General features: G+C 38.1%; 1 protein-coding gene across 1 annotated transcript in view; it reads left to right on the top strand.

The window, feature by feature from the left end:
* LOC121390585 (protocadherin Fat 4-like) overlaps positions 1–17,484 on the top strand; it is a 69,951-nt gene that overhangs the window by 39,809 nt on the left and 12,658 nt on the right. The window contains exons 14-20 of the mRNA XM_041522436.1: positions 714–905; positions 2,584–2,710; positions 6,204–6,325; positions 7,404–7,528; positions 8,239–8,385; positions 11,437–11,596; positions 16,461–16,522. Of these exons, the coding sequence (XP_041378370.1) occupies positions 714–905; positions 2,584–2,710; positions 6,204–6,325; positions 7,404–7,528; positions 8,239–8,385; positions 11,437–11,596; positions 16,461–16,522 (935 nt within the window). The remainder of the gene's footprint in view (positions 1–713; positions 906–2,583; positions 2,711–6,203; positions 6,326–7,403; positions 7,529–8,238; positions 8,386–11,436; positions 11,597–16,460; positions 16,523–17,484) is intronic.

The following is a 17,484-nucleotide window of genomic DNA, read 5'->3' on the forward strand; positions in this document are numbered from 1 at the left end:
AAACACCCATTCTGTTGGACTGACATTAAACCCCCAATATATTTGACTGACATTAAACACCCCTTCTGTGTGACTGACATTAAACACCCACTCTGTTTGACTGACATTAAACATACATTCTGTTTGACTGACTTTAAACACCCATTCTATTTGACTGACATTAAACACCCACTCTGTTTGACTGACATTAAGCATACATTATGTTCTGACATTAAACACCGACTCTGTTTGACGGACATTAAACACCCATTCTATTTGATTGGCATTAAACACCCACTCTGTTTGACTGACATTAAACATACATTCTGTTTGACTGACTTTAAACATACATTCTGTTTGACTGACTTTAAAAATACATTCTGTTTGACTGACATTAAACATACATTCTGTTTGACTGACTTTAAACATACATTCTGTTTGACTGACTTTAAACATACATTCTGTTTGACTGACATTAAACATACATTCTGTTTGACTGTCATTAAGCATACATTATGTTTGACCGACATTAAACACCCACTCTGTTTGACGGACATTAAACACTCGTTCTATTTCATTGACATTAAACACCCACTCTGTTTGACTGACATTAAACACCCACTCTGTTTGACTGACATTAAACACCCACTCTGTTTGACTGATATTAAACATACATTCTATTTGACTTTCATTAAATACACTTCAGCCATAGTTATCACAATATTATTTTTCAGTATGCAAGAGTTGGCAGTAGCGTCGATACAATAGCGTACACAGACGAGGATGGACGAGACTATTCGAATGTGACCATGGGCCTACTTCCTGGCAATCCTCAGAATGGAAAGAATCTGTTTCGTGTTCAGGATAACCATATATATGTAGCCAGTTCACTGACAAGAAACACCACTGAAGATTATGTTGTACATGTAGGGTTTTTAGTAATCTTTACAATATAGGGAATCAATGTTTTAATTGTGACATGTTGTGATACATCGTCTGTGGCAGTCGGGAGGCATTGTCTATAATAACTGTGATACATTGTTTATGATAATTAAGATGCATTGTCTATTATAATTGAGATACATTGCCTATGATAACTGATATACATTATCGATAGTAACTGTAATACATTGTCTATGATAACTGAGATATATTGTCTATGATAATTGAGATGCATTGTCTATGATAACTGAGATGCATTGTCTATAGTAACTGTAATACATTGTCTGTGATAATTGAGATACATTGCCTATGGTAGCTGAGATACATTGTCTATGATAATTAAGATGCATTGTCTTTGACAACTGAGATACGTTGTCTATAGTAACTGTAATACATTGTGTATGATAATTGAGATACATTGCCTATGGTAGCTGAGAAACATTGTCTATGATAATTAAGATACATTGTCTATGACAACTGAGATACGTTGTCTATAGTAACTGTAAAACATTGTGTATGATAATTGAGATACATTGCCTATGGTAGCTGAGATACATTGTCTATGATAATTAAGATACATTGTACATGACAACTGAGATACGTTGTCTATAGTAACTGTAATACATTGTGTATGATAACTGAGATACATTTCTTATGGTAGCTGAGATACATTGCTTATGGTAGCTGAGATACATTGTATATGCTAATGTCATCAGTGGCTGTTTGATGTCAAACATTTGGTAATAGTGATCTTTCATTTGTTCCATCCCACAGCCAGGACAACACATACCACTGCATTTGATATACCAGTGGTGGTGCACTGGCTGGAACGAGAAATAGCACTTTACCACTGGACTACGTCCCGCCCCTGAGGCAAACAGATGGAAATTAATGGTTTTTAAAAATAAACTACTTTTGGTATGACAGAGATCAGCAGAAACTTAAGTATGAGACTCAAACTATACCTACCGGCCTCGGTGGCGTCGTGGCAGGCCAGCGGTCTACAGGCTGGTAGGTACTGGGTTCGGATCCCAGTCGAGGCATGGGATTTTTAATCCAGATACCGACTCCAAACCCTGAGTGAGTGCTCCGCAAGGCTCAATGGGTAGGTGTAAACCACTTGCACCGACCAGTGATCCATAACTGGTTCAACAAAGGCCATGGTCTGTGCTATCCTGCCTGTGGGAAGCGCAAATAAAAGATCCCTTGCTGCTAATCGGAAGAGTAGCCCATGTAGTGGCGACAGCGGGTTTCCTCTCAAAATCTGTGTGGTCCTTAACCATATGTCTGACGCCATATAACCGTAAATAAAATGTGTTGAGTGCGTCGTTAAATAAAACATTTCTTTCTTTCTTTCAAACTATACCTAGATCATTATGTAGCATTCCAACTACATGTGGCAGTATGCCTTTAAACTACATGTGGCAGTATGCCTTTAAACACAGACACTGATCACTTTTGACCAATCTGTGAAATAAATACATACGCGATTCAAACCGGTTTTCGGTTCATGCTTGCACATTATCTTATTTGCACTTACCTGTGTTCTTATTCATTTATGGACGTGCTATATGATTTGCATTCTATTTAGTTGTGTATTTATTTACAATTGCACACTCATTATTAAAATTTTATTTTTAAATTTTAAACATTATTTTTCAGTTCAGTGTGATTGTAAGAAGTGTTTCTAATACGCCGGTATCTGGGGGTAGCAATTTGACAGTCGTAGCAGCTATAACGATTACGATTACATTGGGCACGAATAACACAGCGCCCAGCTTCACACAAGGTACGTAACTCTGAAATTACTATGAAAATTAACATTACACTAACCGGCATCGGTGGCGCAGGTTGGTAGGTGCAGGGTTCGCAGCCCGGTACCGGCTTCAACCCAGAGCGAGTTCTTAAGGGCTCAATGGGTAGGTGTAAAGCCACTGCACCCTCTTGTCTCTCATTAACCACTAACCAACTAACAACTAACCCACTGCCCTGGACAGACAGCCCAGATAGCTCAGGTGTGTGGCCAGAACAGCGTGCTTGGACCTTAATTGGATATAAGCACGAAAATAACTTAAAATGAAAATTACACTAGTCTCAAATTACACAGGTGAGAGATTCATCAAAGGTATACAACCCTTTTCTCACTATAAACACTAACATTACAATGGAAAATGATTTGTCTAACGACACCACTAGCACACTGATTTATTAATCGACGGCTATTGGATGTCAAACATTTGGTAATTTTGACGTTTAGTTTTAGAAAGGAAACCCGCTACATTTTTCTATTAGTAGCTAGGCATCTTTTATATGCACTATCCTACAGATCGGACAACACATAGTACGGTCTTTGATATACCAGTTGTGGTGCACTGGTTGGAATGAGAAACAGACCAATGGAAGGATGGAAGGAGATGTTTTATTTAACGAGGCACTAAACACATTTTATTTACAGTTATATGGCGTCGGACATATGGTTAAGGGCCACACAGATATTGATGCCTCCAGATACCTGCTGTCGCCACTTCATGGACTACTCTTTTTGATTAGCAGCAAGGGATCTTTTATATGCACCATCCCATAGACAGGCTAGTACATACCACAGCCTTTGATGTACCAGTCTTGGTGCACTGGCTGGAGCGAGAAATAGCCCCATTGGCATTCTGACGGGGATCGATCCCAAACCAACCGCGCATCAAGCGAGCACTTTACCACTGGGCTACGTATACCAATGGCGACTATAAACATTTACATTTTACTGGTCACAAATCATACAGCTCACATATATGCCAACTCACCAAAGGGGCATAACCCTGTATCGACTGTAAGCATTACATTGTTCAGGAATACCGGCCTCGGTGGCGTCGTGGCTAAGTCATCGGACATAAGGCTGGTAGGTACAGAGTTCGCAGCCCGGTACCAGCTTCCACCCAGAGCGAGTTTTAATGATTCAATGGGTAGGTGTAAGGCCACTACACCCTCTTCTCTCTCACTAACCACTAACCAACTAACAACTAACCCACTGCCCTGGACAGACAGCCCAGATAGCTCAGGTGTGTGGCCAGAACAGCGTGCTTGGACCTTAATTGGATATAAGCACGAAAATAACTTAAAATGAAAATTACACTAGTCTCAAATTACACAGGTGAGAGATTCATCAAAGGTATACAACCCTTTTCTCACTATAAACACTAACATTACAATGGAAAATGATTTGTCTAACGACACCACTAGCACACTGATTTATTAATCGACGGCTATTGGATGTCAAACATTTGGTAATTTTGACGTTTAGTTTTAGAAAGGAAACCCGCTACATTTTTCTATTAGTAGCTAGGCATCTTTTATATGCACTATCCTACAGATCGGACAACATAGTACGGTCTTTGATATACCAGTTGTGGTGCACTGGTTGGAATGAGAAACAGACCAATGGAAGGATGGAAGGAGATGTTTTATTTAACGAGGCACTAAACACATTTTATTTACAGTTATATGGCGTCGGACATATGGTTAAGGGCCACACAGATATTGATGCCTCCAGATACCTGCTGTCGCCACTTCATGGACTACTCTTTTTGATTAGCAGCAAGGGATCTTTTATATGCACCATCCCATAGACAGGCTAGTACATACCACAGCCTTTGATGTACCAGTCTTGGTGCACTGGCTGGAGCGAGAAATAGCCCCATTGGCATTCTGACGGGGATCGATCCCAAACCAACCGCGCATCAAGCGAGCACTTTACCACTGGGCTACGTATACCAATGGCGACTATAAACATTTACATTTTACTGGTCACAAATCATACAGCTCACATATATGCCAACTCACCAAAGGGGCATAACCCTGTATCGACTGTAAGCATTACATTGTTCAGGAATACCGGCCTCGGTGGCGTCGTGGCTAAGTCATCGGACATAAGGCTGGTAGGTACAGAGTTCGCAGCCCGGTACCAGCTTCCACCCAGAGCGAGTTTTAATGATTCAATGGGTAGGTGTAAGGCCACTACACCCTCTTCTCTCTCACTAACTACTAACAATTAACAACTAACCCACTGTCCTGAACAGACAGCCCAGATTGCTGAGGTCAGTCAGCGTGCCTGAACTTTAATTTGATATAAGCACGAAAATAAGTTGAAATGAAAATGTTCAGGAATAATACAGCTCCCCGACTTAAAAAAGGTACATAACTCTATCGTGATACGCCATACCTCCATTCGCTTCAGCAAGTGCATGTATGTACACATCTGGAAGACAAAACTGTTGTCCCTGATAAAAATCGTATCTAAACAAGAAAACATATTTAATATGTACTTTTAATCAACAAACATGCTCGTATATCGTAAACATGTCACAGCTGCATTAAACTCAGGCTAGTCCCTTTGTGGTTCTGTTAAATTATGTTTTCAAACATCGAGATAAAATCATGTGTTTGACCGCATAGGTTATATTATACATATCTTTTAAAATCACGGTATCATAAGCTTTATCCAGGTGACCACAAATTGATATGAAATGCTGGTTATGGACGTAAACTCCCCTACAAAATCTTTTAAATCTAAGACGATGATCTACCGTGCTAAGTTTAGATCTAAATAGACAGTTCAAGATAGTATGCAATTTGTGGGAACTGAGAAAGCTACGGTTAATTATTGGTTACAAATGTTAAAACGATAGGGCGGTAAGTGGTTGGATTCGCTGCATCCCTACCAGCTTTAGGTATAGGAATAATAATTGCTTTCCTCCAATCAGAGGGAAAGTCACCAGAAATCCATATTTTATTTTGTTAAATGTTTAAAAGAACAAACAAGATTGATTCAGGTAAATGTTATAATAAAATCTGGTCCTATTGACTGACGCCATATAACCGTAATAAAATGTGTTGAGTGCGTCGTTAAATAAAACATTTCCTTCCTTCCTGGTCCTATTGAAGTATCACGGGCTGTATAAAGAGATTCCTGCAACTGCTCCATAGAGAAGGACATGGTGTATACTTTAGCATTCTGAGATAAACAAAATTGAATAGGCTGTCTTTCTGACAGATGTCAAACCATCTGTACTAAATGCAGAAGATGAGTTAGATGAAACAATTACAATGTTATAGTGAGATGTGATATTCGCGTCTTCGACAGACAAATGTGAACTATATTGTTGAATAGTTTTCATTTGATTTTATGGATCCTATTCCAGACATATTTCACAGATGTTTAAGAATTCAACTTGAAGACATAATTTCTCCAAGATGTTTTCTCAACATATTTTTTTAAATTATTATTTCAGATATGTATTCATACGACCTTTTGTATTTGACGAAAAAGTATCAACTTTTGGATCTGGGTATTCATGCCTCTGATAATGAGAGCGACGTGGTAAAGTACCTCATAACTGACGAGAAAGCAAAGGTCTGTATTATTCTGCAGTAGTTTATTTTTGAATATTTGTTACGTGGATTTCACATCAGTAATTTACTGTTGAATATGTATTTGGATGTATAACTCTGTAGTAGTTTACTGTTGAATATGTATTTACATGTATAATACTGCAGTAGTTTACTGTTGACTATGTATTTACATGTATAACTCTGTGGCAGTTTACTGTTGAATATGTATTTGAATGTACAACTCTGCAGTAGTTTACTGTTGAATATGTATTTACATGTATAACTCTGTAGTAGTTTACGTTTGACTATTTATTTACATGTATTTCACATCATTAGTTTACTGTTGAATATGTATTTACGTGTATTTCACATCAGTGGTTTAATGTTGAATATATGTATTTATGTGTATTTCACATTAGTAGTTTAATGTTGAATATTTTTTTACATGTATAACTCTGCAGCAGTTTACTGTTAACTATTTATTGACTTCTATTTCATTGCAGTAGTTTACTGCTGTATATTAAATTATATGTATTCCCCTTCAGTAGTTTACTGCTGTATATTTAATTATGTGTATTCCCCTTCAGTAGTTGAATGCTGTATGTTTACAGGCGTTTGTTAATTACACTGCAATAGTTTACTTGTCTATGTTTACAACGACGTGTGTTACTTTCACTGCAAACTGTAAAAATACGAGTATTACAGCTGTACAATACTTTGTTATTTTCTTGAATCCTCCACCCCTCACTCCAAAATAATATTTTAAGCACTGATGACAATACATTTTGTTTCATTAAAACAACCGGAACAGCTGTAGTCCACAAAGAATGGGACATGGTAGGTTTGTGGCATCGATTCTGACATTGTTGTACAGACTAGAACTGGGATGTGGAGATGCACAGCAAAACACGCTGAAGGATAGAAGGGGATGGGACAGATTGGAAAGAAATGAGATGAAAATTTATTTGTTAAAGTTAACAAAAGGGACAATAGGATAAATAAACTAAAATATCATAACTATACTTTGTGGTAACCAGTGTTCATCAGATGATCTTGAATAGAATATTGATTGTTATATAATTGCTACGCATTTCTTTCAGGATGTGTTTCAAATGGATTCCGCGACGGGGAAGATTAGGCTGAAGGTGGACGTTGATGACACGATACCTACAGTCATCACATTCGCAATATCTGCAGTCGACGTCAACGAACATCCTAGAGCGAGGCAAGTTTGTCTTTCAATTCAGTCATATTTTAATATCGGGAATCATGGCAATGGAATTTCTGAGACAAGGTTAGTTTTTCTTACACATTTGACACATGTTAATATCTTCAGTCGATGGTATTGAAATTCCTGGAAGGAGACTAACACAGGTTTAATAGTTTAGTATATGAAGCCAATTTTAATGAATTTCCTAGAATGACACAGGTGTCATATTTTAATATCTGCAATCGATGTTATTGAAATTTGTAAGACATGTTTTTTTCTACCCACAAGTCCCATTTTAATATTTGCATTCGATGTTCATAAAATTCAAAAGACAAGAAAAACATTTCTACACTTTAGTTATAGTTTTTAAAAATATGGAATATATTTTTGTGTGGTATTAGAAACACCGGGATAACCAGAAACACTTCGGTTGTACAGAAATCCATTATCTAAACAATAAAATATAAGTAATGTTTGATTTCATTTGCCATAAACGGCTCTAATAGTGAAAAATATGCTGTAGTATTTACAAACTAGGGTCTGTCCCTTTAACAGTGTATCTGTTTCCTGGAAAAACTCTGCAGCTGTCCTGAATATCATTAATGTAATAAGTAAATGAGTGGACGTTCAGCGACACCCTAGCACAAAAATACACATCAGCTATTGGGTATCGAAGGTAATTACGGTATATGTTTTTACTGAACACATTGTTAAACTTGTTTCAGCTCTGCTAAGGTGGTTATTAAAGTTACTGGTCGAGCTGCGTATACAAGGAACCTTCAACAATCAAAGAAGATATTCACAATCCTCTTTTCCGTCATGACCGCCTTGTTGACGATATTTATCATTCTGACGGTGTTCGCTTGTTACAAGTACGTCATTTAACAATATTTATCATTCTGTCTGTTGGCTTGTTACAAGTAGCCTACGTCATTTAACGATATTTCTGTTATACCTAGCCAATAGAGAGAGAGAGAGAGAGAGAGAGAGAGAGAGAGAGAGAGAGAGAGAGAGAGAGAGAGAGAGAGAGAGAGAGAGAGAGAGAGAGATCTACAGAAATCATTAAAGTCATATTCAGTTTAAAATCATATTTACTCCATTTTAATGATCGCGAAAAAATAAAAAACATTTTGGTTTGCCAGAACATGTAGCAGGTGGAACATATCCATGCTGCAGTTACCTCCCTTGAACATTATGGAGGTCAATGTTGCATCGTCGTTTGTTTTGGGGTTTTTTGTGTGTGGTTTTTTTTTTTTTTGGGGGGGGGGGGTTATCATCAATGCTTCAAATATGAAAGAAAATTAAACAACTGTACTAAAAAAAAAATGTGCTTGAAATTCAATTCCAGTAAAATATCTCAAATTAATTGAGTATGAAGCCAAATAATGGTGACACATTGACCTGTCTTTGACTTTAAATTCGATTCATGTTTTCTTTTGTTTGTTCTTTATTTGGACAATTGCTTTGTCAGATATGTTTTTACAGCAGTATTTATTAGATGATTATTAATTTAACTGTCATTAAATAAAAGCCAATTGTGGTTGAAATTCCTTTTAAAAATAACATGGTTCTGCAAGCGTTCCCCTGGATCGAAATATTGCAGAAATAGATCATGGCGTCACGTGTTTTCGATCAGATAAGTGAAACGTATTCCTAAAATATATATAACAATTTGTATAAAATATGATAAAGTATTAATCTGTAGGTCACAAAAACATTATTTCCATCAGACAGGCAGATATTCCAAAACACACCTGGCAAACTGGTGGAACCCGCACAGTCACTGTCTGCCTCAGAACACGAATCAAACTTGTTACATTTTTTAAGTAACATACAATAAAGACATTATATTTTCACCATTCTTTCCTCATGACTCTTTGACGTTTTCCCTGTTTAGTTACTATTTAAAAGCAACAATTTAAATTCTTATCAGAAAATAAAATTTCCAAAACTAATTTCTCACACACTGATGAAATGTTTTAAAATGTTCATAATTATTGAATAAAAACAGTCATTATTATCAACAATCATATACAATATTAAAGCATTACATAGAATATTTACATATTTTTTACCTATTTTATATATATATATATATATATATATATATATATATATATATATATATATATATGTGTGTGTGTGTGTGTGTGTGTGTATGTGTGTGTGTGTGTATGTGTATGTGTATGTGTATGTGTATATGTATATATATGTGTATATTAATGTTAATATCAACTATTAGACCGAGCATACGTTTTGACCACAGACATCCTAGTAAAGAACATTCAGGTCTGTTTATTAACACACCGAAACACATTCCATACTTTGCACGTGCATCACGCAGTTGCCCCGTACACGTGTGTGGGGTGTCATTCTCGATTTTAACGATTTCCAGGTAGGTCGATTAATCACTGTGGAACATTATTTCTGCCAATATTTTTCATTCTGTTGACCATACAGTTGTTATTGTTTTGTTTTTAGTCATTTTTATTGTTTGAATTTGCGATTTACTGATAAAAAACGTCAACTTTAAAATTTCACTTTTGACCCCAATCGTCCTTCAAGATGGTTGGTGGTCATAAAACCTACTGTAATACTGAAGTACCAGTTGTAACGTTTGCTCAATTAATTCACTATTATCATATAACTATTCCCCACAGCTAATATACCTTACAATTTTAGCAATTGTAAATTCATATTAGAGTTCCCCTACTTTTTTTGAAGAATATGTATACACATATATATGTATGTATGTATGTATATATGTATGTGTGTATATGTGTGTGTGCGTGTGTGCATGTGTGTGTGCGTGCGTGTGTGTGCAGTTCATAATATTGTGAGAATGGAAGTGCATTCCAAAGTGTATACTGGCGACATTAAGCCTCTCCAACAGTCTATAGTTTGAAGGCTTCTGAAAATGTTGATCATTGTGATCTGTAGTTCAAGGGTCAGCTGCACCCTGAGAAAAAAGAAGCTAAAACACATACACAAAAAAAAATTCCTTTTTCGTCTACACAGTGAAGATCCTCTGTCTTAATGTCCTTTTCGTCTACACAGTGGAGATCCTCTATATCTTAATGCCCTTTTCGCCTACACAGTGGATATCCTCTATATATCTTAATGCCCCTTTCGTCTGCACAGTGGAGATCCTCTATATCTTAATGCCCTTTTCGTCTGCACAGTCGAGATCCTCTATGTCTTAATGCCCTTTTTGCCTACACAGTGGAGATTCTCTATATATCTTAATGCCCTTTTCGCCTACACAGTGGAGACCATCTATATCTTAATGCCCTTTTCGTCTTCACAGTGGAGATCATCTATATCGTAATGCCCTTTTCGCCTACACAGTGGAGATCCTCTATATATCTTAATGCCCTTTTCGTCTGCACAGTGGAGATCATCTATATCTTAATGTCCTTTTCGCCTGAACAGTGGAGATCATCTATATCTTAATGCCCTTTTCGCCTACACAGTGGAGATCATCTATATCTTAATGCCCTTTTTGCCTACACAGTGGAGATTCTCTATATATCTTAATGCCCTTTTCGCCTACACAGTGGAGATCATCTATATCTTAATGTCCTTTTCGCCTGTACAGTGGAGATCATCTATATCTTAATTTCCTTTTCGCCTGCACAGTGGAGATCATCTATACCTTAATGTCCTTTTCGTCTAAACAGTGGAGATCATCTATATCTTAATGTCCTTTTCGTCTACACAGTGGAGATCATCAATATCTTAATGCCCTTTTCGTCTACACAGTGGAGATCATCTATGTATCAATGCCCTTTTCGCCTACACAGTGGAGATCCCCCATGTCTGTACCTCGATTCTTTTCATACTGCCAGCCCAGGTTTGTCAGGCCCTGGACTAGTCTAGCACACCATGCGGACCACACAATACACTCGTCTTAACACTTGCAGGTGGCGTGTGGCTCTTTCGCCAGCTACAGATAGAAACGTATCCAGCGGATCGCCTCTGAGATACGAGCCTGCTATATTTCCGGAGGAAGAATTAACAAGCCGCGGAGGATACCTACGCCCAGAAGGAGCAGGCTACACACCACTGGAAAGAGAGGATTTCGTAAGTAAACAAACATCCTTAAAGTGACAGTCCCTTGTTTTTAAACAAACTGGGACGAGACGTAGCCTAGTGGGATCGATCCCCGTCAGTGGGCCCATTGGGCACTTTCTCGTTCCAGCTAGTGCCCCACGACTGGTACCTCCAAGGCCGTGGTATGTACTACCCTGTCTTTGGGATGGTGCATAAAAAAGAACCCATGCTAATCGAAAGAGTAGCCCATGAAGTGGCGACAGCGGGTTTCCTCTCTCAATATCTGTGGGGTCATTAACCATATGTTTGACGCCATATAACCGTACATAAATGTGTTGAGTGCGTCGATAAATAAAACATTTCTTTCTTTCTTTCTTTCTTGTTTTTAAACACTAAAGCATATTTTTCGCGGGGACCGCTCTGTAGTCTGAAGGTTCAATAGTCTGAAGGTTCATTAGTCCGAAGGTTCATTGATCAAAAACACTGTACTCTGTTTATTGCAGTCCAACAGTTAAAGCTGCTATATCAAGTTACCATGTTATAACATCAATTACTAAATCAAAATGCATGTATTACTGCACTTTTACGTCTTGTAAATTGAGTAGTAGGTTTTTAACAGTGTCCTTTGTAGCGAAGACAGACGAGTGTAATAAAGGTGCAGTTGTGTTTTTATTTTGCATTAGTATTTGACATTATACCATGAAAACAGGATATAGAAGCTTTAACTGTTGGATTTCAATAAAGTTATTTTAATTAAAAACCTTTTTATTAATTATTATACTACTGACCTATCCAGGTGTGGCATGTATTATACTACTGACCTATCCAGGTGTGGCATGTATTATACTACTGACCTATCCAGGTGTGGCATGTATTATACTACTGGCCTATCCAGGTGTTGCATGTATTATACTACTGGCCTATCCAGGTGTGGCATTTATTATACTACTGGCCTATCCAGGTGTGGCATGTATTATACTACTGGCCTATCCAGGTGTGGCATGTATTATACTACTGGCCTATCCAGGTGTGGCATGTATTATACTACTGGCCTATCCAGGTGTTGCATGTATTATACTACTGGCCTATCCAGGTGTGGCATGTATTATACTACTGGCCTATCCAGGTGTGGCATGTATTATACTACTGGCCTATCCAGGTGTGGCATGTATTATACTACTGGCCTATCCAGGTGTGGCATGTATTATACTACTGGCCTATCCAGGTGTGGCATGTATTATACTACTGGCCTATCTAGGTGTGGCATGTATTACACTACTGACCTATCCAGGTGTGGCATGTATTATATTACTGAACTATCCAGGTGTGGCATGTATTATACTACTGGCCTATCCAGGTGTGGCATGTATTACACTACTGGCCTATCCAGGTGTGGCATGTATTACACTACTGGCCTATCCAGGTGTGGCATGTATTATACTACTGACCTATCTAGGTGTGGCATGTATTATACTCTGTCCTATCCAGGGGTGGCATGTATCACACTACCGGCCTATGCAGGTGTGGCATGTACTACACTACTGACCTATCCAGGTGTGGCATGTATTATACTACTGACCTATCCAGGTGTGGCATGTATTATACTACTGACCTATCCAGGTGTGGCATGTACTACACTACTGACCTATCCAGGTGTGGCATGTATTATACTACTGACCTATCAAGGTGTGGCATGTATTATACTACTGGCCTATCCATGTGTGGCATGTATCACACTACTGGCCTATGCAGGTGTGGCATGTATTACACTACCGGCCTATCCAGGTGTGGCATGTATTACACTACTGGCCTATCCAGGTGTGGCATGTATTATACTACTGGCCTATCCAGGTGTGGCATGTATTACACTACCGGCCTATCCAGGTGTGGCATGTATTACACTACCGGCCTATCCAGGTGTGGCATGTATTATACTACTGGCCTATCTAGGTGTGGCATGTATTACACTACCGGCCTATCCAGGTGTGGCATGTATTATACTACTGGCCTATCCAGGTGTGGCATGTATTATACTACTGGCCTATCCAGGTCTGGCTTATGTTTTCAAATATCCACTCAAATAATAAGGGGTATTATTTTTGTTATATGATTTTTATAATTATAGATTAATAGCATTATCCCCAAGCGTTTAAATCGTGATCACTGTAGAATGTTCTTTGATAAACAGAGAATACTATTTGAACGATCATTACAAAACGTTTTTGCTTCCGAGTTGCTTCAAACCGTACCTAAGGAGCCAACATTGGCGTTGCCTGGGGAGGGGGAAGGGGGACTCTATGCTCTCCCTAAGCACACTTTTCCATCTTTTTTTTCAAACCACATTGTTTATGTTCGTCTGTCACCGTATTAACATGGGCCCAGGTCATAGCTCAGTGGTACAGCGCTCTCTTGCTGAACGACCGATCCCCGTCAGTGGGACAGCGCTCTCTTGCTGAACGACCGATCCCCGTCAGTGGTACAGCGCTCTCTTGCTGAACGACCGATCCCCGTCAGTGGTACAGCGCTCTCTTGCTGAACGACCGATCCCCGTCAGTGGGACAGCGCTCTCTTGCTGAACGACCGATCCCCGTCAGTGGTACAGCGCTCTCTTGCTGAACGACCGATCCCCGTCAGTGGGCTATTTTTCATTCCAGTCAGTGCTCCACAACTGGTATTACAAAGGACGTGGTATGTAATATCCTGTCTGTGGAATGGTGTATATAAAAACTGTATTGCTGCTAATCGAAAAGAGTAGCCCATGAAGTGGCGGCAGCGGGTTTCCTGTCTCAATATCTGTGTGTCCGACGCCATATAACCATAAATAAAATGTGTTTAATGCATCGTTAAATAAAACATTTCCTTCCTTCCTTCCATATTAACAGTCTCAAAAACAATGTCATTGTAGGCCTATTCTGGATGACACTGTGGGGGGGGGGGGGGGGTGTCGCGAGATCGCTATTACGCTAAATGAATATTTCATATTATTATGTTTGAGGTGTCTGATAGATTATGTAACCGTTTGTTCAAATCAGAAGATAGAAAATGGTTCAGCCAACATTTTAGCCACTTGGAAATTGTAGTAGCCTTCTTTTTTTAATTAACCAATGGCTAATTTGGCTACCGACAGCGCGAGCCCTGAATGTGGTTGATCCTCCATGGCATTGTGGTCCCCCTAAAATATAAAATCCTGGCTACGCCAATGGGAGCGAACGTGAGGGGAATACAATTTTAAACGAAATGTAAGATAAATGGTACCAAACTAATACGATAGCTGGAGACACGAGTGTATAATTATTTTTCTTACATATCTTTATCTTTAAAATACAGGCTTAAGAGGAATTTTTTTTAATGTTTTGTTTAACGACACGACTAGAGCACAATGAGTAATTAATCATCGGCTATTGGATGTCAAACATTTTGTAGTCAAAAGAGGAAACCCGCTACATTTTCTTAATCCAGCAAGAGATCTTTTATATGCAGCTTTCCACAGACAGGATAGCACATACCACGGCCTTTGACCAGTTGTGATGCACTAGTTAGAACGAGAAAAAAACGTTGATGGGATCCATTGAGATGGTTCAATCCTGCGACGCAAGCACCTCAAACGATCACTCAACAAGAGAAATTAAAGCGACAGACCCTAGTTTTTAAACTCTACGACGCATTTTTCACCATTAAACCCGTTTTCATAATTTAAATTACATTTTGTTATTTAGAATATTTGTTTTTTTATACCTAAAGTGGTTGTGCTCATCCAGGTTGTGCTCATCCAGGTTTTTGTAAATCCTCACAATAATGGTTATTGAGACAAGCTCTAGCTATTTTAGACAGTATTTCCATGTTTAAACATCACATACTTTAGCTTCTCTCTAGTTAGTGCCATATCCAAATGTGTTGTAGGTTTGTAGGTTAACTAAACTTAGTGTCCATTTTTACAGGCTGAAACTAGGGTCTGCACCTTTAAACCGTATTTTTAACCAAGTTATATACGGCGCTCGTGTTTACGTAACATACAAGTACGTCATCTGACAATAGAAATTGACGTGTATAGCCTTAATCTCAGACAGTGGTTGATTAGGACTGATATTTAAGAAGCCAATCAGATGTCTTTAAATTGATATCCAACATATATATGTATCATATCTTCGCCCAATAACATCTTACACTGTTGCCTAAAACATTTAAAACAGAGGTATGCTTAGTGATTACTGTGAAGAATTCATATTTGTTTAGTGCATTTGGCACTGTTCTTTTGCCATTCCTCGGGATTATATTTATGTCTATAAACCATCGGACTACTGAACCTTCGGACTACTGAACCTTCGGACCATTAAATTTTGGAACCATTGAACCTTTGGACCATTGAACCTTCGGACTATAGAGCTGTAACTATTTTTTGGTTACACTATAAGAGCCGGGTTGTTGGGGTAACTGAAATCAGTCATTACCAAGATTTTATAGTTGAGATTTTCCATTTCCGTACATACGAAGTGTTTCTGGTCATGTTGGTGTTTCTAATATCACAAAAAATTTCTTATTTTTAAAACGCACGTGCGTCTGAGAGGAAAAGTAAAAGAGACAACAAAAACTAATTTTAATTATATTATATTATATTATATTATATTATATTATATTACATTACATTACATTGTATCGTACCGTATTGTATCGTATCGTATCGTATCGTATCATATTATATCATATCTTATTATATTATATATTTCGAGCCTAGATATTTTGTAATAAACATTGTGGTGGTATTAATCATTAAAACAATCTCACGTTAAAACTCTTGAAGATGTTTGCGTTTCTGTTTCTCTGCTGAAAGATGTTAAACATAGGAAAACAATGTGCATCGTTTTCAAACTTGACAGTTTTCTCTTATATGTTTTAGACTGGATCCGACGGAAGGCAGAACCCTGCATACATCCCTGACAGTTCTTATATAAGACCCAAGTAAGATATTTATCTTTTGTAAATTGTTTCCATTTCTTTGTGTTCTTTGTTGTTGGGTTCGCAGCGAGCAGATTCCAATGTTGAGGTGTCAGGTGTATAATTTGATTAAACTCAGATCGTACGCTTCACTCCATGTTAGCATTTTATGACTCTTCACTGTAGTCCAAATTGTGACACCACTCCACACTGTTTTCCTACAATTACTGCACATTGGAGTTTCCTTACTTTAATCTACCTTGGAGATATTACACTCCCCATTACTCCCTAGAGTACTACAGCTACAATTACTGCACATTGGAGTTTCCTTACTTTAATCTGCCCTGCAGATATTACACTCTCCATTACTCCCTAGAGTACTACAGCTACAATTACTGCACATTGGAGTTTCCTTACTTTAATCTGCCTTGGAGATATTACACTCTCCATTACTCCCTAGAGTACTACAGCTACAATTACTGCACATTGGAGTTTCCTTACTTTAATCTACCTTGGAGATATTACACTCTCCATTACTCCCTAGAGTACTACAGCTACAATTACTGCACATTGGAGTTTCCTTACTTTAATCTACCTTGGAGATATTACACTCCCCATTACTCCCTAGAGTACTACAGCTACAATTACTGCACATTGGAGTTTCCTTACTTTAATCTACCTTGGAGATATTACACTCTCCATTACTCCCTAGAGTACTACAGCTACAATTACTGCACATTGGAGTTTCCTTACTTTAATCTACCTTGGAGATATTACACTCTCCATTACTCCCTAGAGTACTACAGCTACAATTACTGCACATTGGAGTTTCCTTACTTTAATCTACCTTGGAGATATTACACTCCCCATTACTCCCTAGAGTACTACAGCTACAATTACTGCACATTGGAGTTTCCTTACTTTAATCTACCTTGGAGATATTACACTCTCCATTACTCCCTAGAGTACTACAGCTACAATTACAG

Source organism: Gigantopelta aegis, chromosome 15, assembly GCF_016097555.1.
Source record: "Gigantopelta aegis isolate Gae_Host chromosome 15, Gae_host_genome, whole genome shotgun sequence".
Taxonomy (NCBI): Eukaryota; Metazoa; Mollusca; class Gastropoda; order Neomphalida; family Peltospiridae; genus Gigantopelta; species Gigantopelta aegis.